Source organism: Coffea eugenioides, chromosome 1 (assembly GCF_003713205.1).
Source record: "Coffea eugenioides isolate CCC68of chromosome 1, Ceug_1.0, whole genome shotgun sequence".
In the NCBI taxonomy this organism is placed as follows: Eukaryota; Viridiplantae; Streptophyta; class Magnoliopsida; order Gentianales; family Rubiaceae; genus Coffea; species Coffea eugenioides.
Genome location: NC_040035.1, coordinates 4,888,775 through 4,915,739, shown reverse-complemented (window position 1 = coordinate 4,915,739; position 26,965 = coordinate 4,888,775). Strand labels below are relative to the sequence as shown.

At 36.9% G+C, this 26,965-nt stretch overlaps 2 protein-coding genes across 2 annotated transcripts; both read left to right on the top strand.

Annotated features, from left to right (window-relative positions):
* The first annotated feature begins 10,070 nt into the window (after positions 1-10,070).
* On the top strand, positions 10,071-11,341 carry LOC113766131. Its single transcript, XM_027310353.1, has 2 exons — positions 10,071-11,188; positions 11,245-11,341. The coding sequence occupies exons 1-2, from the start codon at positions 10,071-10,073 to the stop codon at positions 11,339-11,341; spliced, it is 1,215 nt and encodes a 404-aa protein (XP_027166154.1).
* Positions 11,342-17,902: 6,561 nt separating this feature from the next.
* LOC113766123 (feruloyl CoA ortho-hydroxylase 1-like) lies at positions 17,903-20,490 on the top strand. Its single transcript, XM_027310349.1, has 3 exons — positions 17,903-18,411; positions 18,715-19,060; positions 20,239-20,490. Exons 1-3 carry the CDS (start codon positions 17,903-17,905, stop codon positions 20,488-20,490), a joined length of 1,107 nt encoding a protein of 368 aa, XP_027166150.1.
* Positions 20,491-26,965: the final 6,475 nt, after the last annotated feature.

Sequence of the window (26,965 nt, the reverse complement as noted above, 5' to 3'; positions counted from 1 at the left end):
AAAGAGGTCTTAGAGATCTTCCGCAAGTTGGAGATCAACATCCCCCTACTGGACGCGATTAAACACAAGTGCCTAGATAAGCAAAATTTTTGAGGGACTTGTGTGTCAATCGAAAGCGGTTGAAAGGAGATGAACGAGTTATAGTGGGGGAGAACGTGTCAGCAATTTTACAAAGGAAACTTTCACCGAAATGCGGGGATCCAGGTATGTTCATCATTCCCTGTAAGATAGGTAATACCTTGATTGGGAAGGTCATGTTAGATCTAAGAGTTTCGATTAATGTGATGCCCAAGTCCATATATGCTTCTTTGAATTTAGACCCTTTAAAAGAGATTGGAATAATAATCCAACTGGCTGACCGAACCAATGCATACCCTGACGGGTTGATTGAAGATGTTTTAGTGAAAATTAATGAATTGATTTTTCCTGCTGATTTTTATGTGCTTGATATGGATGATGAACACTCTCATAACCCATCACCGTGATTATTAGGCAGATCCTTCTTGAGCACAGCTCGAACCAAAATTGATATAAATAAGGGTACTTTGTCTATGGAATTTGATGGCGAGATTGTTCATTTTAACATTTTTGAAACCATGAAATATCCTTCAAATTCAAATGTTGGCTCTGTTTTCTCTGTAAATGTTACTGACCCTGCGGTACAGGAGGTTTTTGAAATTGAAGGCAGGGATGAGCTGAAAGTTGTCTTGACCAGGCACTTCGAGTCAGAGATGACCTCTGGGGTAGAGTTGAGTGAAGAGCTCAAATGTGTGATTGGAGCGTTGCAGACATTGCCAACCACAAAAATAAGGTATGATCTCGCATCCATTTTTACACTCGAACCTCACCAACGGTTACTTCCATCTATGGTACAGACACCTGACTTGGAACTAAAACCACTGCTGAAACACCTAATGTATGCATACTTGGGTGAGGGGGAGACACTCCCAATGATCATCTCCGCGAGTTTATCAAAAGTTCAAGAAGACAAATTGATTCGAGTTTTGAGGGACCATAAGCAGGCGATAGGATGGACCATCGCTGATATTAAGGGAATTTGCCCCGCGGTATGTATGCATCGGATTTGACCTAAGGAGGGTGCTAAACCTATTCGACAGGCTCAAAGGAGACTGAATCCCCTCATGATGGAGGTAGTAAAGAAAGAGATCCTGAAACTACTGGATGTGGGAATAATCTTTGCAATATCAGATAGCTCCTGGGTGAATCCAGTACAGGTGGTCTCGAAGAAGGCAGGGGTGACGGTGGAGTCAAATCAAGAAGGTGAGCTCGTACCAGTTCGAAAGCCCACCGGGTGGCGATAGTGTATCGGTTATAGGAAGTTGAACGCCATCACGAAAAAAGATCATTTTCCCCTTTCTTTCATTGATCAGATGGTGGAGCGATTCGCAGGTCGAGTTTACTATTATTTTTTGGATGAATTTTCAGGTTATTTCCAGATTGCTATTGCACCTGAGAACCAGGAGAAGACAATCTTCACGTGCCCGTTTGGAACATTTGCATATCAAAGGATGCCATTTGGATTGTGCAATGCACCTGCTATCTTCCAAAGATACATGGTAAGCATTTTTTCAGAGTATGTTGAAAAGATTATTGAGGTTTTCATGGATGATTTCAGTGTATATGGTGAGAGTTTTGACAACTGTCTAGATAATCTGAAATTAATCTTAACAAGGTGTATAGAATCTAATCTCGTGCTTAATTGGAAATAATGCCACTTTATGGTCGAACACGGGATAGTTTTGGATCATGTAGTGTCGTCTAGGGGTATTGAGGTTGATAAAGTGAAAATAGATGTAATATCTACTTTACTTTACCCCGCGAGTATGCGCGAAGTGCGTTCTTTCTTGGGTCACGTAAGTTTCTATAGAAGATTCATCTAAAACTTCTCGAAAATTGGGGCACCCTTGTTCCAGCTTTTGCAAAAAGAGGTGTCATTCGAGTTCGATGAAGCATGTAAGGGGGCATTTGATAGGTTGAAGTAGTTATTGACCTCCTCGCCTATTATCCAACCTCCTGGTTGGAACCTACCATTCGAGATCATGTGCGATGCTAGCGATTATGACGTGGGCGCGGTGCTGGGTCAAAGAGTAGGGAAGGCAACCCATGCTATATACTACGTATCTCGAGCCCTGAACGGAGCTCAATTAAACTATTCCACCACTGAAAATAAGCTTTTGGCGATAGTTTTTGCTTTAGAGAAATTCAGATCTTATTTACTAGGTGCTAAAGTTATTATTTTTTTTGATTATGCAGCACTGCGGTATCTGTTGACTAAGAAAGAGGCCAAACCGCGACTTATTAGGTGGATACTATTACTACAAGAGTTTGACTTGGAGATCAGAAAAAAGAAAGGGGCGAAAAATCTGGTAGCAGATCACTTGAGTCGAGTACAAGTCGTTGAAGACGACCTCCCGATGAGAGAAACTTTCCCCGATGAGCATTTATTTTTTGTTAATTTATCATTGCCTTGGTATGCGGATATTGTTAATTTTCTAGTCATTGACAAGTTCCCTGCAGGATGGTTTAAGGCAAAGAGGGATAAGTTAAGGAGTGATGCAAAGTCTTACATCTGGGATGATTCTTACCTCTGAAAGTGTGGCGTCGACCAAATCATCCGTAGATGTGTAAGTGAAAATGAATTCCAATCTATTTTAGCTTATTATCACTTTTTTGCGTGTGGAGGTCACTTTGAATCAAAGAGAACGGCTCGTAAGGTGCTAGAGAGTGAATTCTATTGCCGACCCTCTTTAAAGATGCCTACTCATTTTGTAAGTCATGTGATAAGTGTCAACGAGTAGGTAATATTTCTCGTAGGGATCAAATGACCCAAACTCCAATTATTTTTGTTGAAATTTTTTACGTTTGGGATATTGACTTTATGGGTCCTTTTCCTTCATCTTATGGTTTTCTATATATATTGCTTGCCGTAGACTATGTTTCGAAATGGGTAGAAACATAGACCACCCGTACTAATGATTCCAAAGCGGTTGCAGAATTCGTAAGGTCTAATATTTTTGTCCGCTTTGGGATGTCGCCAGCGATTGTAAGTGATCGAGATACCCATTTATGCAACAAGACGATTGCTGCACTTTTTAGGAGGTACGGCGTCTTACATAAGGTATCCACATCGTATCATCATCAAACAAATGGTCAGGCGAAAGCATCGAACCGAGAGATTAAGTCGATTTTAAAGAAGATGGTTTGACCCGATATGAAGGATTGGAGTATGAGACTTGAAGACACCTTATGGGCATATAGAACGGCGTACAAGACGTCCATTGGCATGTCCTCTTATCGTTTGGTATTTGGGAAGCCATGTCACCTCCCCGTCGAGTTTGAGCATGGAGCATTTTAGGCGGTAAAACAGTGCAATATGGACATCGAGGAGGGTAGGATTCAACGAAAGTTACAATTACAAGAGTTGGAGGAGATTTAAAATAAAGCATACGAGAATGCGGTGATTTATAAGGAGAAAAATAAGATTTTTCATGACCAACAGATCTCTAGGAAGACATTTGTCTGTGGGCAACAAATTCTACTGTACCACTCCAAATTGAAGTTATTTCTAGGTAAATTACCTTCTCGTTGGATTGATCCTTTTGTTGTGACTAATGTCTTTCATTATGGTGCAGCGGAGATCCAAAGTTTGAAGACGGAGAAGAAATTTGTAGTGAATGGTCACCGTCTCAAGCCGTATTATGAAGGGTTTCCGGTTGAACAGGTGGAGATGATGCAATTGGAAGATCCGACTTGCTTAGTTTAAGCAAATTTTGGGGCTATGTCTAGCCAAAGACATTAAAAAAAGGCGCTTTTGAGATGCAACCCAAATATTGATTTTGTTGTTTTAGTTGCTCAATTCTTTAATTATGTCGTTTCTCATTTGGGTAGCAGTCGATTTTAATATTTTCCTCCACTTTGACCAGGCCAGGAATCTTGGCGTGCCCACGCGAGGAGGGCACGCGAAAGTGATCCAAGTCAGTGGACGTTTGCTAATCTTGGCGTGCCCGCGCCATGTTGAGAAAACCTAAACACCTCGCGACAATTGGCAGGAAGTGGAATCTGGACGTGCCCGCGCGAGGAAGGCACGCGAAAGTGACTCAAGGTCAGTGAATGTTTTATAATCTTGGCATGCCCACGCGGTGTTTGACGACTCTAAAATGAATCAAAAGAAAAATTAATTAATTAAAGTCAAAAAAACAAAAAAAAAAGAATTTCAAAATTTGGACAATTTATATTCGAATAATTTTGAAAAAAAAAGGAAAAAATAAATAAAATACAAACCCAAAAAAAAACTATTTTATTATTTTTTTCCCTTTTCCCTTTTCTTTTCTTTTCTTTCTTCTTTTCTGTTCTTTCTTTTTTTCTTCTTTTTCTTTTCTTTCTTTCTTTCTTTCTTTCTTTTCTTTTCTTTCTTTCTTCCTTCTTCCCCGCACGTACGACCATCCACCACCGAACGCCACCTCACTCCTCATCCTCGCGTGCTGCCGTTTGCCGTCGAGCGCCACAAGCTACCTCAATGCTATCCGTTTTTCCCTCCACCATGGATCTCCACTAGCAACCAGCTCCTCTCCGCCGCTCGATCTCTCTCCTTCGCGTGCCACCAGCCGTGAGCTACCCAGCGCTGCGAGTCACAGCCACAGCCACAACCGCACCTCCCTCCAGCCAGCTCTCCTACTCCAGCTTGCTGCCAATCCCAGCTCACGTGCACCTCCACCAGCGCGCTGCTTATCCTCCAATCAACCCTCCTCCATCGCGCGATTGCCTCCGCCTCCCACCTCTTCGCAGCCGCATACTCCTAGCGCCAACCCACCCCATCACCCACGGTCCCTGTGTGAGCCACTACGCTGACCACCACCAGCTCACTAGCTGGCCGCCGCCGCCGCTGTCTGCCATCTCCCTGCCGCGCGCCACCACCTGTCCAAATTAACAGGTGGAGGTATTAACTTTCTACCCTTGTTTTAGTATTTTCCCTGAACCTTCCATTGCTGGGTTTTGTCCCTTTTCGTAGGTTTCTTGAGGGATAAAGTAGGAGCTGAATTGGGCATTTTCTGGGTTTAATTTTAAGGGTCAAATTACGTTCCTTTGCTGCTCCATTTGGAGGTATTTTCTGGTATGGATTGCATTGTCGAGCAGTGATTGGGTTTTGCCTACTTGAGGCCTCTATTTTCATCTGTGAAAATCAAATTTGAGTTTGCTCTTTGATTTAATTTTTGTTACTAGTTGGGGTAGTATAACTACATTTGTTAATACTTGGTTCTAATTGGTGGGCTACTTGATTGAAAACTGCCAAACATTTTGACTTAGTTGTAGTCCAAATTTTTAACTACCATTGCTGGTTTTGTCGGTTTCTTGGGTCATTTGCTAATTTTGGTATGTTTAATTGGGTATTTGACTGTTCAATTGAAGACAGTTGTTGAGATTTTGGGTGGACTTGTGTCCAATTGCTGAAATTTGTTCTTTTGATTAGCCAATGGCACCACTCTGAGTTTGTTAGACTTGTTGTTTTGGTGCATTGTTGGGAGCTGTGCTCTGGTATTGTGGGTCCTTTTCTACGCCTGATTGTTGAATTGGGATATAACTGTGACTTTGCATTTGCTTATTAAAGTGGGTTGCCTCTAATTGCCTTGTGTGGAAGTATTTTGTCTTATCATTTCAATTACTTAGTTCATTGAAACACCTGCTGCAATTTTAGGTTGCCTGCTAGTTACCATGGTAAAGCCTCGATTTTCCTCTAGGTCTAGGACACCTAGACACTCACAGCCTTCCCCACCCCAATCCTCCATTCCTGCTTCTGATCCCTCGCACGAACCTTCTTCTTCTGGGAAGAGGGCTCGCCTTGCGAGGCAGAAGGGTGTCCATATTTCTGACCCTGCACATTTTGGGGGTAATTTGGACTTTACCAGCCCCGTCGATAGGCAACAGTATGCTATTTGTTGTGAACGGCGGACTATTCTCTGTCGCTATCGGGGACGCGGCCACCTTGGGTCTTCTAAATATTAGAGTCGATTTTGACCGGTTGATTGGGGCCATTGGGTGGCTTCCCTATTCTCGTATTACTGATCGCCCGGTCTTTGTTGAGTTAGTTAGGGAGTTCTATGCCACATTTGAGTTCGACCTCCCCACTGGTTACATAGTTTCTACCCCTAATGTCATCCGCTTTCGTTTAATGGGTCAGGAATTTCACCATTCCATTACTGATTTCAATCTAGCCCTTGGTTTTATTGATCCGGCCTATGCCGAGAGTGCGTGTGACTATATAAAGCTTTTTTTCTCCCACTGTCGATATATTTGGGAGGATATGTCTGTCGACCGTGCTGAGTATGACCCCCGGTAGTTTAAGAGTTGTTATCTTAAAAACCCGGCATCTCGCTATATCTAGCGTTTCTTGACCTATAGTTTCTCAGGTCGGCGAGATAGCTCAGGCATTTTATCTAAGCTGGAGTTTTTTTTTATTTGGTGCATGCATAATAACATCAAGGTTAACTTGGGGTGCTGACTCGCTTCTCAGTTTAAATCTGTTTTGCCTAAAAGAAGTGCCCCCTGATTCTTGGGTCCTATATTACTCATTTAGCCGTTAATTTGCATCTGCTTGATCTCTCTAACCATGATTTGCATGTAGCATGTCAAATGGAGCCCTTAGACATTCCTTGTCTAGAAAAAATGGGTTTGGTACGAGAGGGTGACAACTGGTGGGAGGTTGTTCCCCCAGGACCGATTCGTGTCCTCCCCCTCCCCCGATCCTTTTCTGCCCGTTCTTCCACTGCTGGTGGTCCACCCCCTGGGGCTGATGACTGGAACGAGCTTCGAGCAAAGATTGATATTTTGGATGTTCGAGTGAAAAACATCGACGCCAATATGGCTAACATGACACAGAATCTGGCGGCTTTTATACAGCAGGCCGGATTTCCTTCTCAGTTTAAGCCTAACCCTCCACTGTTTTGACGACTTCAGGGAAGTGCCGTTGCCCTTCTCTTTACTTTTGTTGTTGATTTATCACATTGAGGGCAATGTGTGATTTAGGTGTAGGGGGGATCAATTGTAGTGCTAGTTTTTTTTGGTTTTTAGTTTCTGGAGGTTTTTCCTTTATTTTTAGTTAGTTTTTGCCTATCTTTCATTTATTTTCTTTTCCTTTTCTTTCTAGTGATCAGTTCTTATATGAATACCAAGTTTTGATGCTGGATTGTTGTCACTAATTCTGCTATTGCCAAGTTTTATTAATAAAAGGGTATCAAGTTAATGTGGTTGAGTTCAGGAACATCTCTTTGATGAATATCAGTAATTGTTTGACTTTTCTAATTTTTGGTTAACATTTCTAAGCATAGGGAATGATTGTTGGCATTTTTCGAGAAAATTGGTCCAGTTATTAATTTTAGTTCTCCATGTTATAAAATTTGAGGCTGGCTGCTGTTATTTTTGCGTTGTTTTTAGATATCGTGCTATATGGTTGTAAATAAGAGTTGACTGTATTCCACTAGTTGTTACTACTGAGTAACCGGGATCTTCACCTAAAGTGTCGATTCTCGCGTCAAAAGGTAGTGATTTCTAAGAGTACGTGATCATATAGCGATAGGAGCTCAGTAATCGGGCTCCTTCATCTGATAAATATTGGAGTTCGCGTCAAAAGCCTCCAATGGCTAGAGACTAAGTCTTTAGTTACTATTGAAAAAAAAAAACAAAAGAGAAAAAAAAAGGAGAAGTAAAGTAAAGAGTGTGTTAGTATATGAAAAAGTCATCTTGCCTATATGTGATCTTAATGTCGAGATTTTGGTTAATAGTTGGACCATTTGCTGATAAATATGAGCAACCATTCCTTTTTCTTGGATTAGTTTACTTTAAATTGGAGGAGTTGGTGGTTTAGAGGCTAACCGGGGTGATTTTTATTGGATCTTGACCTGTAATGCTTGATATTTGCTTTTCTTGGATATCTTGGCAATACGGTAGTTGGAGCAATAGCCCTTGTCGAACTTTTGGTGTTCAATTGCTGTTCCTATACTTGAGGGCAAGCATGATTTAGGTGTGGGGGAAATTGATAGGGTGTTAATTGTTGGTTATTTTATTATTAATTTTCCCTTTGTCCCTGCCAAATATTGCTTTAATTGTTAATATCTACTTATATTTGGTGTCGGGACTTAATTTCAGGGAATGGAGCAGAAAATTACAAAAAAAAAGGGACTTTCTGGAGACAATTGAGACTTCAAACAACCGGGCCCACATGGTGCTACAAACGGATTGCATTTCCTTTGCTGATTAGGAGATTGGAGTCCTACTAGTAATAGGAAACAAAATAAGACGGAAGGCCTGGGTTGGTGCAGGAAGTTTTCTTCTTTTTGTTATGCTTGTTCCTAATTCGTGAGGACCGCTAGAGATAGGATTAGTCATCTTTCTTTTGGCTATGAAAAGGGGATAAGCGTACAGAAGGCTAGGATGGCTCGGGAGCTTAGCCTTTAGCAATAGTTTTAGTCTTTTCTTTCTTTCTTTGTCAGGCGCACGCCTACTGTTCGAAAATATTCCCCAACGGAAAAAACATCTTTTATTTTTCGCTTCTTAGTGAAAAACTTGATGCCTTTACAATCAATTGATTTGCGTAGAGATTTATTTATGCGGCGTGGCTAAGCCTTTCATCTAGTCAAGGATCAACTCGACGGCGCAGTCCCAAAAATCTGTGAAATCTAATTAGTTTTCACGCGTTTCTCAATTTATTAATATTTGCACGTTGTCTACTTGAATTTTCATGGGATTATTTTACTAATTGGATATCAAGGGCCCGATGTTCAATGTGATTTATTAATCTCTTGCCAAGTTAGTTAATTAAATCCGTAATTATTTGATTGATTAATATTAGTGGCAACTGGCATGTTTACACACTAGGGGAACGTGCAATCTAATTTAAATAACCCCCGTAACGTGTTATTGATTGGGGTTAGGTTTTTCTAGTTATTAATGCAATTGAAAAATTAATTCCTACGGTCGTACCTAAGATTATTTCCTGGTTAGGGGTAATCAATAGTCGTATCTTGGTTATCAATAAATTAAGGAAAAATTGGTCGTCAGAGCGTATCGGCGACTATAACTAGCCTATTAATAAATTAAATGAACCTTCCTTGCATCAATGATCGGGTAAGTGGATTGTGTCTGAATAGTTGTATCCTTGGCTAGAATTTATCTATCTTTGATTTAATTCCTGCTATATTCGTGCTAGTTAATTATTTATTTTTAGTTGAATTGTTTAATTGTTTTTAGTTTCATTCCGATAAAAATTCCCCTTCACCAATTGAAATTTCAAAGAGACAAATATCTCCAGTCCCTGAGGAGATAATCCTGCTTGCCACTGTCTACTATTTAGTAATTTTTTGTCAACTAATTAATTCTGCTATATCGGATTAAGCAAACTCTTCGGGAACAGGGTGAATCAAGTAACCCATTACACACCTAGAGTCTCTATTCCAGTACCTAGGATTAATTATTGACTGCTTTTAGTGGTATTTAGGTTTTATTTTTATTATTACACAGACTCGACACCTGTCAATTTTTAGCGCCGCTGCCGGGGACTGACGTTAATTATTTGTTTCTTTTTAAGTTCAATTTTGTTCTAATTTTCTGGTATTTTTTCTAGTTAATGCCCTTGTTCTTCTCGTACAGGTGAATTAATTTTCGACCTTGAACTAAAGAAGATCACGCGTAGAACGAGAAAAGAAACTAAACAACTCAGAAAAGAGCACTCAAGTGCTACATCTCAAAAACCTGAGCCAGAAATTGAACCAGCAAATTCGTTTGGTGACACTTCGAGTAACTCGGATAAAAAGGAAATCACCATGGCAAATGCACAAATACTAAGGGAGTTGACTGCTCCTAATTTAAATCAGCAGTCTTTCTGCATTACTTTCCCAATTTTGAATGATAACACACCCTTTGAACTAAAATCAGGTCTAATTTATCTTTTGCCATCATTCCATGATCTACCAGGTGAGAAGCCCTACAAGCACTTGCAAGAGTTTGACGTCATTTGCAACAGTATGAAACCCCCGGGAATCACAGAAGAGTAGATAAAAATGAGAGTCTTCTCCTTCTCTTTGAAGGACTCCGCGAAAGACTGGTTGTACTACTTACCACCAGGTAGTATCACCATGTGGGACCAGTTGAAGAAAAAATTCCTAGACAAATATTTTCCTGTGTCTCGGGCCGCCAACTTAAGGAAAGAAATATGCGGCATCAAGCAACACCCAAGCGAGTCTCTCTATGAGTACTGGGAGAGATTTAAGAAGCTGTGCATCAAATGCCCTCAGCATCTGATAAGTGAGCAACTGCTCATCCAATATTTCTATGAGGGGTTACTCTTCAGGGACAGGAGCATAATCGATGCTGCAAGTGGAGGGGTGTTAGTGAACAAGACTCCGCGGGCAGCATGGGAGTTGATTGAGAGAATGGCTGAAAATTTACAGCAATTTGATTCAAGAAAGGATATCCCGACCCGTATGGTGAATGAGGTAGAAACGTCCTCTATTCAACAACAACTTTCTGAATTGACGTCTTTCGTACGACAACTAGCTGTGGGGAGTGCCTCACAAGTCAAAGTATGTGGGGTATGCACTGCCGTGGGTCATTCTATGGACATGTGTCCACTGGTTCAGGAAGAAACTGCAGAACAAGTGAACATGGCTGGTCACGCGCCTGCGCCAAGAAAGCTGTACAACCCTTACTCAAGCACCTACAATCCTAGTTGGAGAGATCATCCCAACCTCAGCTATGGAGGGAACAGGCAGTCCAATTTCGTACCAAATAGGCAGCAAGGGTACCAGCAGGAGTACCAGCCTCGCCAACCACCACCCCCTTCGAACTCAAGTCCGTCTATGGAAGAGATGATGAAGCAATTACTTGCAAATCAACAAAAGACGGATTCAGACCTGCAAAGCATGAGGAATCAACTGGGACAAGTGCAGTCATTGCAAACTCAAGTAAATCAAATGGCCATTGTGATCAACCATTTGGAGTTCCAGGTTCAAGGGAAGTTGCCATCTCAACCTAAGTTGAACCCGAAGAATGTGAGTGCAATGATCTTGAGAAGTGGCAGGGAAGTCCAAGGACCCGAACCGGTGATTCCTAAGGACAAGACGAGGAACAAATCAAGAAAGAGTTGGAAGAGGAGGGCAGAGACAACAAAGATAAAAAGGTACTCCCGGATCTGATTACTAGAGTTAAAACTAATCCACATCCCTTTCCTAGCAGGCTAGAGAAACCAAAGAAGCAGGACAAGGAGAAAGAGGTCCTGGAGATCTTTCGCAAGGTGGAGATCGACATCCCCCTACTGGACGAGATTAAATAAGTGCCCAGATACGCAAAATTTTTGAGGGACTTGTGTGTCAACCAAAGGCGGTTGAAAGGAGATGAACGAGTTTTAGTGGGGGAGAACGTGTCAGTAATCTTACAAAGGAAGCTTCTACCGAAATGCGGGGATCCAGGTATGTTCACCATTCCCTGTAGGATAGGTAATATTTTGATTGGGAAGGCCATGTTAGATCTAGGAGCTTCGATTGATGTGATGCCCAAGTCCATATATGCTTGTTTGAATTTAGGCCCTTTAAAAGAGACTGGGATAATAATCCAACTGACTGACCGAACCAATACATACCCTGACGGGTTGATTGAAGATATTTTAGTGAAAATTAATGAATTGTTTTTCCCTACTGATTTTTATGTGCTTGATACGGATGATGAACATTCCCATGACCCATCACCGTTATTATTAGGCAGACCCTTCTTGAGCACTGTTCAAACCAAAATTGATGTAAATAATGGTACTTTGTCTATGGAATTTGATGACAAGATTGTTCATTTTAACATTTTTGAAACTATGAAATATCCTTCAGATTCAAATGTTGGCTCCATTTTCTCTGAAAATGTTACTGACCCTGCGGTAGATGAGGTTTTGAAATTGAAGGCAGGGATGAGTTGGAAGTTGCCTTGACCAGGCACTTCGAGTCAGAGATGACCTCTGGGGTAGAGTTGAGTAAAGAGCTCAAATGTTTGATTGGAGCGTTGCAGACATTACCAACCACAAAAATAAGGTATGATCTCGCACCCATTTTTACACCCGAACCTCACCAACGGTTACTTCCATCTGTGGTACAGGCACCTGACTTGGAACTAAAATCGCTGCCGAAACACCTAAAGTATGCATACTTGGGTGAGGAGGAGACACTCCCAATGATCATCTCCGCGAGTTTATCAAAAGTCCAAGAAGACAAATTGATTCGAGTTTTGAGGGACCATAAGCAGGCGATAGGATGGACCATCGCCGATATTAAGGGAATTAGCCCCGCCGTATGTATGCATCAGATTCGACTCAAGGAGGGTGCTAAACATATTCGGTAGGCTCAAAGGAGACTGAATCCCCTCATGATGGAGGTAGTGAAGAAAGAGATCCTGAAACTACTAGATGTGGGGATAATTTTTGCAATATCAGATAGCCCCTGGGTGAGTCCAGTACAGGTGGTCCCGAAGAAGGCAGGGGTGACGGTGGAGTCAAGCCAATTCAACTTTCTCATTACAAACTATTACCAACAATCCCCAACTTAGTTTGTAATGAAATTAAATCAGGACTGACATTATCTTGCATAGAGAAAGGTGTTTGTGAACTTAAACCCTTTTCTCAGTGCAAATATTTCACTTGTTCTAACAAGTCAAGGTGGCTACATAGCTTAAACCATGACTTTAAAAGTTAAAATAGAAATAGCACACACAAGATTATATCCCTTTTGTAGAATAGTTCACGAAATGATTTAGCACTTTTACTGGCCCTGTGATCCATCTTAGATTCATGATCATTTACAAAAAAAAAATCCCCACTTTTGGTAGGAGCGGCACCATTCCCATGATCATATAGGTGAAGTACTTTTCAAGCCTTTATTATGAAGGCACTATGAAAGTATATTCAACTTCATTAAGAGTATGATACTCATCCTCTTAAGTACCAAATTGCACTAGTACCTTGGAATAGTATAATACAATTTCTAGTGCTCACAATCACTTATTAATAATTTTTTATTACCTTTTAACCTTTTTATCTAGTGTTAGTGCTAGAAGAAAGGTTGGGTTACCATTACTAGTGGTTCTAGACAAAGGGTTTTAATCCCATTCCCAATGACGTTGCTTTCACTACATCTCTTGAGAGAGGTTTAGTGAATGGATCTGCCAAGTTGTTGAATGAACTAACATACACCACTGTGACATTGTCATCATTCAATAGTTGTTTAACATATTCATGTCATAGACTTATATGTCTAGATTTGCCATTATATATTTTATTTAGCGCTTTAGACATAATGGCTTAACTATCACAATACAAAGAAATGGCTGGCACCGATTTTGGCCACAACTTGATATCTAATGGTAGGTTTCTTAGCCATTCGGCCTCACAAATAGACTCACGAATTTAATTAATGCAAGGACATTTTTGAATCAGTTTTGGGCAGATTTCTGAATGCAAAGGGCCCTGTAGTGGTTCCTGGACTTAGTAGTCCTTAAACTCGTTGCCTATGAAGCAAAGCAGAGTTAAAGTTTAGGATGAAAAAGGATGATGGGCTGCCATAGGCTGAATGCTACTCGTACAAGTGTGTGGACAACCAACAATGGACCAGAGTATGGGTTATATAGATTCAGATATTGGATCTATAACGAAATCACTCGGCCCGTAACTGCTTCTATAGTTTCCATTTTCACCAAATTTAAAGTGATAAACGGGGAAAAGAAAGAAATAGGTAAAATCAAAATTTAAGAAGACCTTTGGGGGATACCACCATTCTTTCGTCTTCTTCTTATTAGTGTTTTGAAGACCAAACTGGACCGGTTGGTCTGACTAGCTGAGGTCATGTTTTCGGTTCGGTTAATAATTGATTTAAAAGTTTAATTGAATCGATCAAACCAGTAAAAATCAATAAAAGTTGGGTGGTTCAATCAAATTTACTGACTTTTTTTTTTGTTTAGAATAAATATTTTAGCTTTACTCACATTATTTAACATTAAAATAAATAAAAATTATTAAACCTTTGAATCGAAATTAAACTGGTCGAATTGATCGAACCACGAACTAAACGCTCTTTCGATTCATTTCCCGATCTAGGTTTAAAAACATTTTTGATAGCATTAGAACAATGACGGAAAATACTTTCAATTTTTAATGGAAAGTGAGGAATAATTCATCATACAAACTCTACCTTTGAAGGATTATGTATATCTTTTAAAATCATAGGAAAATTATGAAAAAAACAATAAATCAAAAAGAGGGTAAGTATAATATATCCTAAAACGTTTGCTATCGACTACCTAACCTATAGTTATTTGTTTGTTTTGTTTAGAATGATCCCACATATGAACATTTGTGACAAGCATTAATAATGCTAACACTAATATCACTGTGGAATTACAAACTAATGTTTTTGTGCAGACCCAAATCCAATCCTAATCTTCTTCCCACCGATGGAACAATAATGTGACAATCATTAATGCATAACTAACACCAAGATCGTTGTGGAATTAATTTGTAGTATACTTAGGTAGACAAAAATCCTTTTCTTCATGCGGTTGGAATCAAACTCACTCTCCATCATTTCTACCACAAAGATCAAAGCATAATTGGCTAGCCGCATTATGTACATAAAAAAAAAAAAGAAGACATTAGGTAGACTGATATTTTTTCACCTATTGGTCCAAGTACCAGAATTTCAACAAGACATTTTGAATTGAAAATGCAGAGAAATGGTCTTGGGTGAACAAAGTCTTTTATGTCTAAATAACCCATTTTCTATTACAAGTTGTGCATCAGAAACTGACATTTTTCATGTCATCTTCTTCCCACTGCGATGGAACAATAACGTAAAACAGTTACATGTTGAATGGAAAGGAAGAAAGGGTAGCCCTATTCAATGGACTACCCAACCCCATTACTTTTTTATACTATATTTTTAAAAATAATTCCAGTATAAGGTGCAATCCCACATATATTGTGACAATCATTAATGCATAACTAACACCAACATCGTTGTGGAATTTGTAGTATACTTAGGCAGACAAAAATCCTTTTCTTCATGCGGTTGGAATCGAACTCACTCTCCATCATTTCTAACACAAAGATCAAAGCATGATTGGCTAGCCGCATTATGCACATAATAAAAATAATAAAAAAGAAGACTTGACTGATATTTTGTCACCGATTGGTCCAAGTACCAGAAATTTCAACAAGATATTTTGAATTGAAAATGCAGAGAAAGAAATATTGGACTGGACAAAACGGTGATTTCATAAATTAATTTCTTTATTTATGGACAAAGATAAGAAAGATCAAAAGAGAAGGCCCCGTAGAAGCAGTGAACATGCTTGACAAACGAAATGCACCATTATGGCCGGCCCATGCAATTTGTCATTCAGTTTTCTCTTCTCACCTAAACCAATCACCGGAAAAAAAGAAAAGAAAAGTCTCCATCCATTTTTTTTTTTTTGATAATAAGTCTCCATCCATTTTATGTTGCTACTTTGACCTTTCAATAATTCAATTAATATTCCTGACTTTAGATGCCTATCGGATGTATAATCGTGCGTGCCCCAAATTATGGTCAAATGGGCATACGGCACATTTAACTTTTTAATCATGGATCAATGCCAAAGTCTTACTTTGCGACACAAATACGAACAAAATAGTAAAATAATCTGTTTTTGCAAGTAAACAATATGTTAAGCAAGAAGGAAAAATTATTCAAACCGTCATTCACATTTGGCCACATGAATTTTTTCATCCTTTATTTTTAAAATTTTAACTTTAAATTCCTTATAAATTCAAGTATGAAGACTTAATCCCAACCTAGGTTTTTTACTACATTTTACTCTGAATCAATTACGTGGCTCACATATGATCCTTTGTTTTGGCGGCAAAAGGTTAAACTTTATTATAGTTAAACAAATGATTCAATTTTTAATCATTTTGTTCTTAAATAGGTAAGATCTAACTCAAACTATATTCATTTTCCCCCAAAAAAGTGACATCTGACTTCTATATTCATTTTTACTATTAAAAAATGAAATTTGACCTTTTTGTAAATAAAAAATGGTTGTATTGGATAGCATAGTGATTTTAGAATAAAAAGTGATCGAAAACTTAGATTGGGATTAAATTTTGCTAATTTGAATTTGTAAGGATGTAAAATTAATATTTAAAAGTAAAGAATGAAAAAATTAATTAGCAAAATATATGAGACATTTTGAACGATTTTTCCTAAATAAAATTATTGGCATTGCAATTAGTTTTTAAAGCAACTTTCACGGCCCTAGCGTGGGGGCAATGTAAAACATGGAAACTAGTGAGTCTTTGTTCAGCCATCAGTGATTAAGAAGGGCCTCAGTCAGTATTTTTATAACGTGAAGTTAAATTGGTAAATTATTTAAAGTCACTGATTAAGAGGGGTCTTAATTAGGGTGCATTTGATAAAATTAAAGTCTAAAAATTGAAACATGAAATATGAAATCTGAAGTCTAAATTTGTTAAATTACTTAACTATTAATTACTAAATGTGATATATTTGAGTGTATATCACGTTAAGTGATAAGAGAATAGGTTATCACTTATTTTTTAGATCAAATTTTGTTTAGAAAATTTAGTGTCGCTTCATTATCAAGTTTTGTTTAGATATTCTATTTTTTATTATCAAATGTATTTGTACATGTGAAATTAAATTGGTAAATTATTTAAATTCAAGTGTAATGTAATTAACTTGAATGTTCGCATTTAATATTAACTTGGATATAAATTAAGTGCATTAATAACTCCCCACTAAAGTAAGTTAATTGGTCATGTTGTAAGAATAGATTTTCATCTGACACTGTACCTTTCTAATGCCCCTTAATTCAATTCTTAGAGCCCAGAGTAGAAAAAAAAATCTAGTTTTTTTTTTATTGATTTTGGTATGAAATAGGTGCAAACTTAAGTTCCTTCCAAGCATTCTTGTCAAATATTTCCTTATACAGAGTCGAAAATCTTACGACAATTGTCATTCCAACAAGTTGTGGACATTTATAATCAAACTAGCTAGATGCTAAGCTTCAGCCACATGTTAGGAGAACTTCAATTTGTTGATTCTTTTTAGGAGTAATAGATGATGGAGGGCTACTTAACACGGACGTCATTTATAGCACATACCTGCTTGAGATGACAAAGCATGCTCGATCGATTTTAGACTTTGCATGAGACGGCAGAATTTTTTAATAGATTTTGGACTTTTCCCGAGATGGCATACTTGCGGAATTGTATCCGTTTAGCCGCAGTGCCGGCAGGTTACACCTTTGACCTTTAGACACCTGTTAAGAGGGGCTTCGATAGTTACTTTTGTTATTTCTTTTTCTGGACAAATGAAGTTAAATTGGGAAACAAGATTCTGTACATTTAAATATGGTAAATCAGGCAGCAAATTCGGCATAATATTGAGCGTCTAGTGGCACCCAATTAGGTTTAACATAGCTTAAAGGAAATAATCAGGTGTATATATTACTTTAGGTTTTGCTAACAAGTGCTCGTTATAGAGATTTCAATTGTAAACTTTTTGCACAAATGACATTAATTTGGCACAGTGTCTAAATGTAATGGAACAATAAATATGAATATACGCATTCAGATAGCAATTAGATGCAAATTAGGTGCCTGCACTTCGAAAAATCTTTTCTCAATACATGCTCAGAGTTATGAAAGGAAAATCTCAGTAAATAGATTCACTGGTGTCAGAGGTCTCCATCATATGGATCTTTGCTTATTTAAGGAGTCCACCAGGGACCTCTTTCAATAAAACTAATCAGTTTCTTTGGACCAGTTCTTCAGCAATTAGCAAACAGCCTTCATAAGAATATGGCACCAAGTTTCGATGATGGCAACACTTTGTTTGATTTTGTTGTGAAAGAAGGAAATGGTGTCAAAGGTCTGGTGGATTCAGGAATTGCAAAAGTACCAGAAAAATACATCCAACCACCATATGAACGAATAGGGAAACTCGTTGAAAACTCGAAAGATCACTTCTCATCAATCCCAATTGATTTATCAAAGCTTGATGGTCCCCAGCATGATCAAGTGGTGGAGGCCATTATTAGAGCTGCTGAAACACTAGGATTCTTTCAGGTAATCAACCATGGCATGTCTTTGGACTTGTTGGAGTCCCTCAAAGACGCTGCACACCGATTTTTCAGGCAACCAGCAGATGCAAAAGCTGTTTATCTGAAGGGAGTTAGTCCTAGTCCGTTTGTGAAGTACGGTACAAGCTTTGCACCCGAGCAAGAAAAGGCTCTGGAGTGGAAAGATTATCTTAGCATGGTTTATACCAATGACAGTGATGCACGAAAACATTGGCCTAAAGAGTGCAAGTAAGTTTTCTTGATTACCTCAATAGAGTAGCTAATATGTCACAAAGTGGCTAGATCTTAGTTAGAAAAGATTATTTGATTCAGGAAGAAAACCGGACTTGAGATATTCTTACTGGTGAAGTCCTCAATCATGGATCCACCTTGGATTGATTTTATACTTCTTGTACATATCAATCATCCAACGCTGCATATTACATGTTACTCGATTTACAAGAAGCGATTTAATTTTAATTTCTAAAAATAATTTCAAAAAAAAATATATTCCTATAACCAAATATGTCCATGTTTGGATTATTTCCTCAGGGAAGTGGCACTTGACTACTTGAAATCATCCACTAACATGGTAAAAAGGCTGTTGGGAATATTGATTAAAAATCTTGGAGTGACCGTTGATGGCTCAAAACTTGAATCACTCATTGGCACGAAGTTGGTGAACATGAACTTCTATCCAACATGCCCAAATCCAGAACTAACAGTTGGTGTAGGGCGCCACTCTGATATGGGCACTTTAACTGTGCTTTTGCAAGATGGTATTGGAGGTTTATATGTAAAGCTGGAAGAAGATGCACTTGTTGGCAGAAAAGAAGAATGGCTAGAGATTCCACCAATTCCTGGTGCTCTAGTTATTAATGTTGGCGATTCATTACAGGTTAGTTCATTTTCCATCACCATCTTCATAAGTGCAGTTGAACAAGTCAACCTTTATAATTCGTTATGGGTTCACAAGCATTATAGATCTGTCCCCCATGATATTCTATTTTGCGAACTATTGTTTTCAGTCACACGCCAAGGAAAGATTTTCTGTTTTAGATTACTTGTGAGATCCAAAATTATAATTTATATTGACAATTGATCCATAGCCGTCAGTCTGCAGGCAATGAAGGCATGTTGGATACAAGTTTGAATCGTGCCAAAACCTCTTCTCCAATAAAAGGGGGAAAAACGAAATGGGTATTTTTTACTTCAAAAGAAATTGTGACGGACATTTTCAAGATCTAGTTTAGTTGGTAGTCTTTTTCACTTTTCCCTTATACGACTTTGATTCTCCCCTTGAATCAAACTACTACTACTAATAATGACAATAATATTATTATTGTTGCAAACCTATGAATGTTTCCGCACAGGGGTTGGCGCAACAGTATGTTGAATGTTGACCATTGTCAATCCTAGTGTTGTAACAAATAAAGATCTTGTTTGACAAATGAGTTTTTTGGATGTTTGTCTAAAATTTTACTATAAATTACTGTAAAAGTTGTAGGAAAAATTTTTGAAGTGTGTAAATTTTTTAATATTTTAAAGTGTATAGTTTAAAAATTTTGAGAAGTTTTTTAAGATTACTATAGCTAAAAATGTTAAAAAACTTGTAGCACATAAACTTGGCCAAAAGCTTGTTTGTCAAACAGGCCCAAAGTTCGGTTGCTCGTTGCATTAAAAAAAAGTTTTGTTGGTCAATTAACTAATTTTGGCACTTTGTCTCGAGTTTGCACACTTAATTTGAAGTTAATTAGATAAATCAGAATGAATTGTAGTTATGATCTAGAATTTCAATAAAATGATATGTTAAGTTAGGATTCAAAATTAGAAGCACTGAAATGCTAAGATATAGCTATGCATGTCATAAAATCTCAATTGGTAGTAATTTGTTTACCTAAATATTCGATCCGGTGTACAAAGTTTTCCAACTAAATGACCTTTACAGGAGTTGAATATCTGATTGAGATTTTTTTTCGTTTTATTAACCGGCTTTAGAACAACAATTCAAACAAAAAAAATTATTTTTGGCTATCATGATTAGGAACTAAAACATTTTTTTTTCCTGCCTCCTAGATCCTAAGCAATGGGAGGTACACCAGTGCTGAACATAGAGTTCGTACCACAAGCAAACAATCAAGAGTTTCCATTCCTGTGTTCACTGCTCCGAGACCAACTGAGAAGATAGGTCCGCTGCCTCATCTTGCAAAGCTTGATGGTGGAGCTCTTTACCGTGATGTTATATTTCAAGAGTACATGAACAATTTTTTTGGACATTCTCATGAAGGAAAGAAATCCCTTGACTTTGCCAAAATAAATGCAAACTGAAATGAAGTATGGAGCTTCTTCACAGGATTCTCAATTCAGAATTCAGCGAGAAATAAAGAAAAAAATAGTTCATCTTGAAAGACAGTGGAATAGCTTATTTGATGTTGTATTTACAATTCTTCATGCTGTCCGAAATACGGTGGAGTATGCTATGCAACCAATATTCATGTCAATCTTGAATAGGTTTTTTTTTTTTTATCGCAACGATAATATTTGTATAACATATTCTAGTCTAATCTAGAGGGAGAGGGAGTCTAACCGAAAGGAAATTCCGTCGGAGGAAACCACTTGAAAGTGGTAACCACAATTAAATAGTAAGGTGGGAGGCAAGGGTTGAACCTTTGACCTCCCACCTCCACCAAGACCTTTTGAATAGGTTTGTTTGATGCAAGCAATTCTTCCAATAATTTTCAATATTTTAAGCTGCTAGTCATAACACAAAGTATAAGTAAGGTGTTTTGTACTTTTTTGTTTTGTGAAGTATATTTTAAGTTTTAACAAGGAAAAGTAGAAACCCACCTAGCTTGGAGGAGAGAGTGATTAAATACGGGTGGACATGGTCCTTGGCTAGACAAACTTCATTTGACCGACAAGGAAATGAATAACATCAAAGACATTATCAAATGCCAAAATTCAATAGCTTAAATTTGATGGAGTTATTGGTTCAGGTCTGCACAAGTTGCTTCATCTTTAATTTCCCTTCTTGAACTGTATTTTAATAGTCTACGACTTTGAAAGTAGAGAGATGATAAACTTAGGGCTTGCAAATCAGATTTTCCATCAAATAAATAGCCACAAAATGAAGGGTTACAATGGTCCATAAGTCCATCTTCATGATCTAGTTAATTTAATTGTATGTAAAGACTAAGGAGGATTTTTCCATGTGCACCATCACTAGAAGATAAAGTATTCGGAGTCTCACAAGTTGAATTTTGTCCAATTCAAGCCGTTTCATGTAATTGTTACTACATTTAATATAAATCTATTCAGTTTGACAAATTCATATTTACACCCAAACTGTACGAGTTTACACCAAATTTCTTAAGAATTACACGAATCAATTTAAATTGATAAAACTCAACTTGTGAGGTACCTAATTTGAATCTATCGTCCTAGCATTAAGGGTAAGTTAAATATTTTTCACATATATTATGAATTTAAACACGATTAAATAAAAAGAATTTCTACACTGAGTGTGTAAAAAACTTGAACCCACCAGAAACGTGACCCATGTTAACAATGAGAATCCAATATGCAGAGGTTCTGCTATTTGCGAGGACAGCTTAGAATATTCCAAGCCCTCAATGTCCCCACTGCGTTATCGTGACTGTGCATGAATATCAAACATGCACCCGCTAGAAAAATCAGCTCAAAGATTCAACGAATGGATAAACAATAAATAGTAATATATGAAAGGTATTGTCAGTCTTGATTGATTAAATGTATAAACTAAATTTAGTCTTAGTTTTTGTGATATTCAAGCTACCCTTCACACACTAATTAAATGCTTATTGCATCTCAATAATGATACTTTCCTCGAGGAAACAATAGTAAGGAAAGCAGAAGGATCAGCATTCTCCTCTGTATCTTCATCAAACAATTTATGATTTTTGAAAACAGAACCGGTATCTAATGTCTGGGTTAAAGCTTGATTGTTGTTCCATTTCCATTTTCATGGAGCTCGTCGGGTCTTATAAGAGGAGGTCGAAGTATGCCTGGTGGAGCTACGTAGCCTTTTTCATGTTTTCTGCTTTGGGCATGCTATTTGAAGTGGGACTTTTCTCGTAATAATTGTAGAGGAAAGTATCCAAATCAATTTTTGAAATTCAGCCTGGATCATCCATCCGGTCAAATCGATTAAACCAATGATCGGGTAATTTTCTGGGCTAGGATGAGGTTAAAAACTTAAAACCACATTGTTTTATAGGAACTAGTTGAATCATTTGGTTGAACCAATGAATCAATGAACCAGAACAGTTTCCACTCAACTGTTCGACTCCAGATTTCAATTAAAAAAAGCTGGCCCTACCCATCTGATACACACGGTGCAAGTGCTGACTAGTCTTCCAATATTTTTTCAATTAATCCTTATATTTCATTTTTGATTTCAAAGTAATCCCTAATTCATGCAAAATCTATTTTTGTATCATTTCACTTTTTAAAAATTACAATATAGCTCTAAATTGTTTAAAACTTCAAATTTATTACTAAATTTTATATTTCTAACTAACAACCATTATAGCAATTCTACTATTTCATAAATTCACAGGCTTTTATTTTTAATATTATTTTAATTTCACGTTTTATCAAAGTTAGTTCTTTTTAGTTTGTAATGGTCTATATAATAATAAAAATAATATATTAATTAATTATGACAGATTTATGATGGTATGGGTCAATAATGGATAGATTACAGTTGACTTAACGGTTGAACCGGTGACCATTGACCTAGTAAGATTTCCAATTCATTGAATGATCTGGATTTTAAAACTGTGATTCAAATGCAGGAGGTGTAATAATTGTGATTATATTTATTCATGTAGTATTCATGCTTGATTTAGGTAGGCTCTTATTAAAGAAATCTTTGTTGCTATCTCATATATATATATGTATGTATATAGATGCATGTATGTATGTATGACATTCATAGATTTTCTTTGGAATAGTCATATTTGTAGTTGTGTGTAAAAAATTTTATTTTTATAACTTAAATGTCATGATATCAGGAGTGTATCAATGTTATAATATGTTAGACTTTGACCTATAAATTATTCAAATAGTTCAATAGAAAGTTTGAAAAAATTATATCGATGACTTCAATGCAAATAATATTTTTAGAAAACAAATTGGCAAAATAAAAATTAAAAAACTGATATATTACAATGTTGACAATCAAAACTTGTCAAAGAATTTGAGCACCAAAGAATGCTATACTTTAGAATAATCTGATTGCGTGCTTTTGCACGATAGGTAATACTACTCGGAGCTAATTGCATATACTTACAATAGACAACGAAATTCTGGAGAATGTAAGGTTCATTGATTTAGACAACGGGATCCTTACCATGTCAATGTCAAGCCGTTAAACAGTACACTCACTTTCCTTGTACGTACCTATTCCTTCTAAAACACAATCATGTAATTGTTCAAGCGTACACGCATATAATCGTGTTTTGTAGGCTTTTGCAATAAAAGAAAAACTATATTTTTGATGAAGGGGCGAATAGTAGATTTGATTGGCAAGTAATAGCAATTGAACTTAGGTTCATGTATTGGATAACACAAGTCCAAATTTTAGAATATGAAATTCTAGAGTAAGGCAAACACTAAGATAAATCTGGTCTACAACCCCTACCTTTACACAGAGTGGATCCAAATTTGTCACACCATCTTATCCAGTCAAGCATTAAATGTGCAATGAAAATGTGATAAATTTTGCACCACTACCTCCAGTAAACCAGATTTATCCAAGTTTTCGCCCTGGAGTAAATAGATTCAATGACAGAAGCAAACACAATTTGCTGAATCTTTTTAAAAGTGTCTTTTCGGGCACTCATTAACATATTTATATTCCACCCCACCTATTATCATGTATATACATATATCAACAATTCTAACATTCTATTGCATTTATACACTTGCCCTAATTTGTTCCCTTGGATTTATATACTTTTCCTAATTAATTTTACTTTTCTAAAAATCGAACACCTGAAATGCATCTTATTGGGCACCTCTTAGATAGACCCCTTTTAAAATATATGTCAAATCAATTATTCACATGGCTAAAGATTCACTTCCCTGCCTAAAAAAAAAAGATTCACTTTCCTTGTGAATACCTATTACACAAGTTGTACAATCTTAGAACAACGTGTAAAACACAAGACACTACTCACAGTAAAAAAAAAGTCTAAATTATTTGGGTCTGTTTATCGGACATTCGTTATGATGTAGTCTAAGTGTTAAATTTAAAAATAAAAACCAAGTTAATTAAGGAATTTGTACAAATACACAGGAGGATAATAATTTTTCCTGTGTCCATTTATATGGTAAGTTGATGTGATTTTAATTGTACTAACAATTACTCATTAGATATCTATTGACCAAAGCACCAACTGGTTTAGTGCTATGAACTTTATGAAACATATAATAATAAGGTATCATAATACAATTTTGATCCAAACATACACATATATAACATTCCCTTTTAACATATTTCTTCATATAAATACTTGAAAACCTCAAACCGCACCAGCATCAAGTCATCCTTATGTCCGTTGCCATATCTATCGAACACCTTTGTTTCACACTTCCAACCATAACAAAATTTAATACCCATGACACGCTATTTTACTCCAATTGACCAATTGAATGAACATTCTACCGAATGGTTTGCAAAACGTGCAATCGTTGGAAAAAGCCTACCACGCTGCTCCCAAAACAACAACTCGACCTATCAATGCTATATCTTTGCCGATGATACTGTGACAGCTCTTTTTTTTTTTTTTTAATAATTTTCCAGAATTTTTTTTTAATATTTATAAACACCATGATAAACTATCTTATGAATTTCAGGATAACTGAGTCCAGGTCACTCTATGCAATGGTGATATTTTACTTTTAAATGCCCAGCTTCAGTTGAATTCAACATTCTACATAGCAAAGGCTACTATCCAACCATTAACCACTGGGATGTTCCAAACCACATCAACTCCATTTCAAATAATTCTCACAAGACACACACACATATATATATTCACCAAGAGAACTATTTGTTGTAGATGAATTGCATCAAGTTCTAGGTGAATTTTGGATATTGAGAAAATACTTGGCTGCATCCTGCAAAACAAAGAATATGTTATTTATGTTGTGGAACTATTAAAAAGTATTTTCAGTATGGTTTCTTTGGTGTTTTGATTTCATACTCTCCACATCATTTACTAAAGCAGTGACTTCATTATTGCCTATTTTAGCAAAATCACCCATAAGAGACATCGTTAACCATTGGCTATTAAGGTATATTCTCAAAATACCTATATCTACAGTTGTGGGCATGGTTGGGTTTCACTGATGATGATAATTTCTTGTATCCATATTTCCGGCAAACCAATTGGTATATTATGTGGTGGGAATACGTGTATCACCATACAGAGAATAGCTGTAGGAATAAAAAATCTAATGTCAGATAAAATTATAGCTGTTAAAAAAGTGAATTGAGCTAAAATGAGCATAGATAAATACCAATTGTTCGATTACTTTGTTGTGGTATAAACAGGAGCACCGGAAAATAGGCGAAGCGGTAGGCTGTCAACGGGTCGGGTTTGGACCTGAATTCGACCCGGATTTGATAATTTTTTTTGGGTTTGTGTTGAGAAATAATTCTGATACCCGGACCTGGATCCGTACCCGTTTACTCTAACAAAAAAGCGGGTCGGATACGGAATTTAGGATTTCGACCTGGACGCGAACAATACATTAATAATTGTAAAATATAAATATTTCTAAATACATTCTTTTACTAAATTAACAAAAAAATTTTTTTTATCAAATTAGCCAAATTACCCGTATCCCAAATGAAGAATCTAAGAAATTGGGATTTGGAAGAGGCAAACTTATTTGCCCATAAATGTATTCATCACAAGTTGCATATAAGTGCTTTTGCTAAATATCTTGGGATCATGTTGGGTTTTTTTGTTAACATGGATAAAAGAAAATGAATGATAAATGTTGGGTCTTTTCATTTTGGATAGATTCGAACCTAACTCGGGACCAATCTAACCCGGTTTCAGAATCTTAAGCACAAGACCCATCAAGTATGAGGGTCCAATCCAGGTCTAGTACATTAAAACAGGTCTGGGTTCGAAATTTTTAATTTTAACCTAAACCCGATCCATTGACAGGCCTAAGAGCGTCCAGGGGTTAATGGTTGGATAGTTGCACTTGCTATATAATATGTTCAATTCAGTTGAAGCTGGGCATTTAAAAGTAAAATATCATCATTGTATATCGTAACTTGGACATTATTATCCTGAAATCCATAAGATAGTTTATCCTGGTGTTTGAAAATATTCAAAAAAATTTGGAAAATTATTTAAAAAAAAAGCAGAAGAGTTCCTACAGTATCATCGGTAAAGATATAGCATTGATAGGTCACTCAATCGATCAATTGGAGTAAAATAATGTGTCATGGATATTAAATTTTGTGATGGTTGGAAATGTGAAAATATAAAGATGAGTTAATGAATATGGTGTGGTTTGAGGTTTTCAAGTAGTTATATGAAAAAATATGTTAAAAGGGAATTTTATATACATGTGTTTAGATCAAAATTGTATTATGATACATTATTATTAAATTTTGTAGTGGTTTTCTTTATTTTGACAATGGAATTATGGATCAGTTAGATCAAAGCGGTTGTTGAGATGATGGTTCTTGCGATTTAATATGTGAGTAATTGAAGGATATTTCTTTGGAAGATAT

Coding starts and splice junctions, on each gene's coding strand:
- LOC113766131 (XM_027310353.1), top strand. CDS start 10,071: ATGAGAGTCTTCTCCTTCTCTTTGAAGGACTCCGCGAAAGACTGGTTG. Junction 11,189..11,244: donor GAGACAACAAAGATAAAAAG/GTACTCCCGGAT, acceptor CTTTCCTAGCAG/GCTAGAGAAACCAAAGAAGC.
- LOC113766123 (XM_027310349.1), top strand. CDS start 17,903: ATGGCACCAAGTTTCGATGATGGCAACACTTTGTTTGATTTTGTTGTG. Junction 18,412..18,714: donor CATTGGCCTAAAGAGTGCAA/GTAAGTTTTCTT, acceptor TTATTTCCTCAG/GGAAGTGGCACTTGACTACT. Junction 19,061..20,238: donor ATGTTGGCGATTCATTACAG/GTTAGTTCATTT, acceptor CCTGCCTCCTAG/ATCCTAAGCAATGGGAGGTA.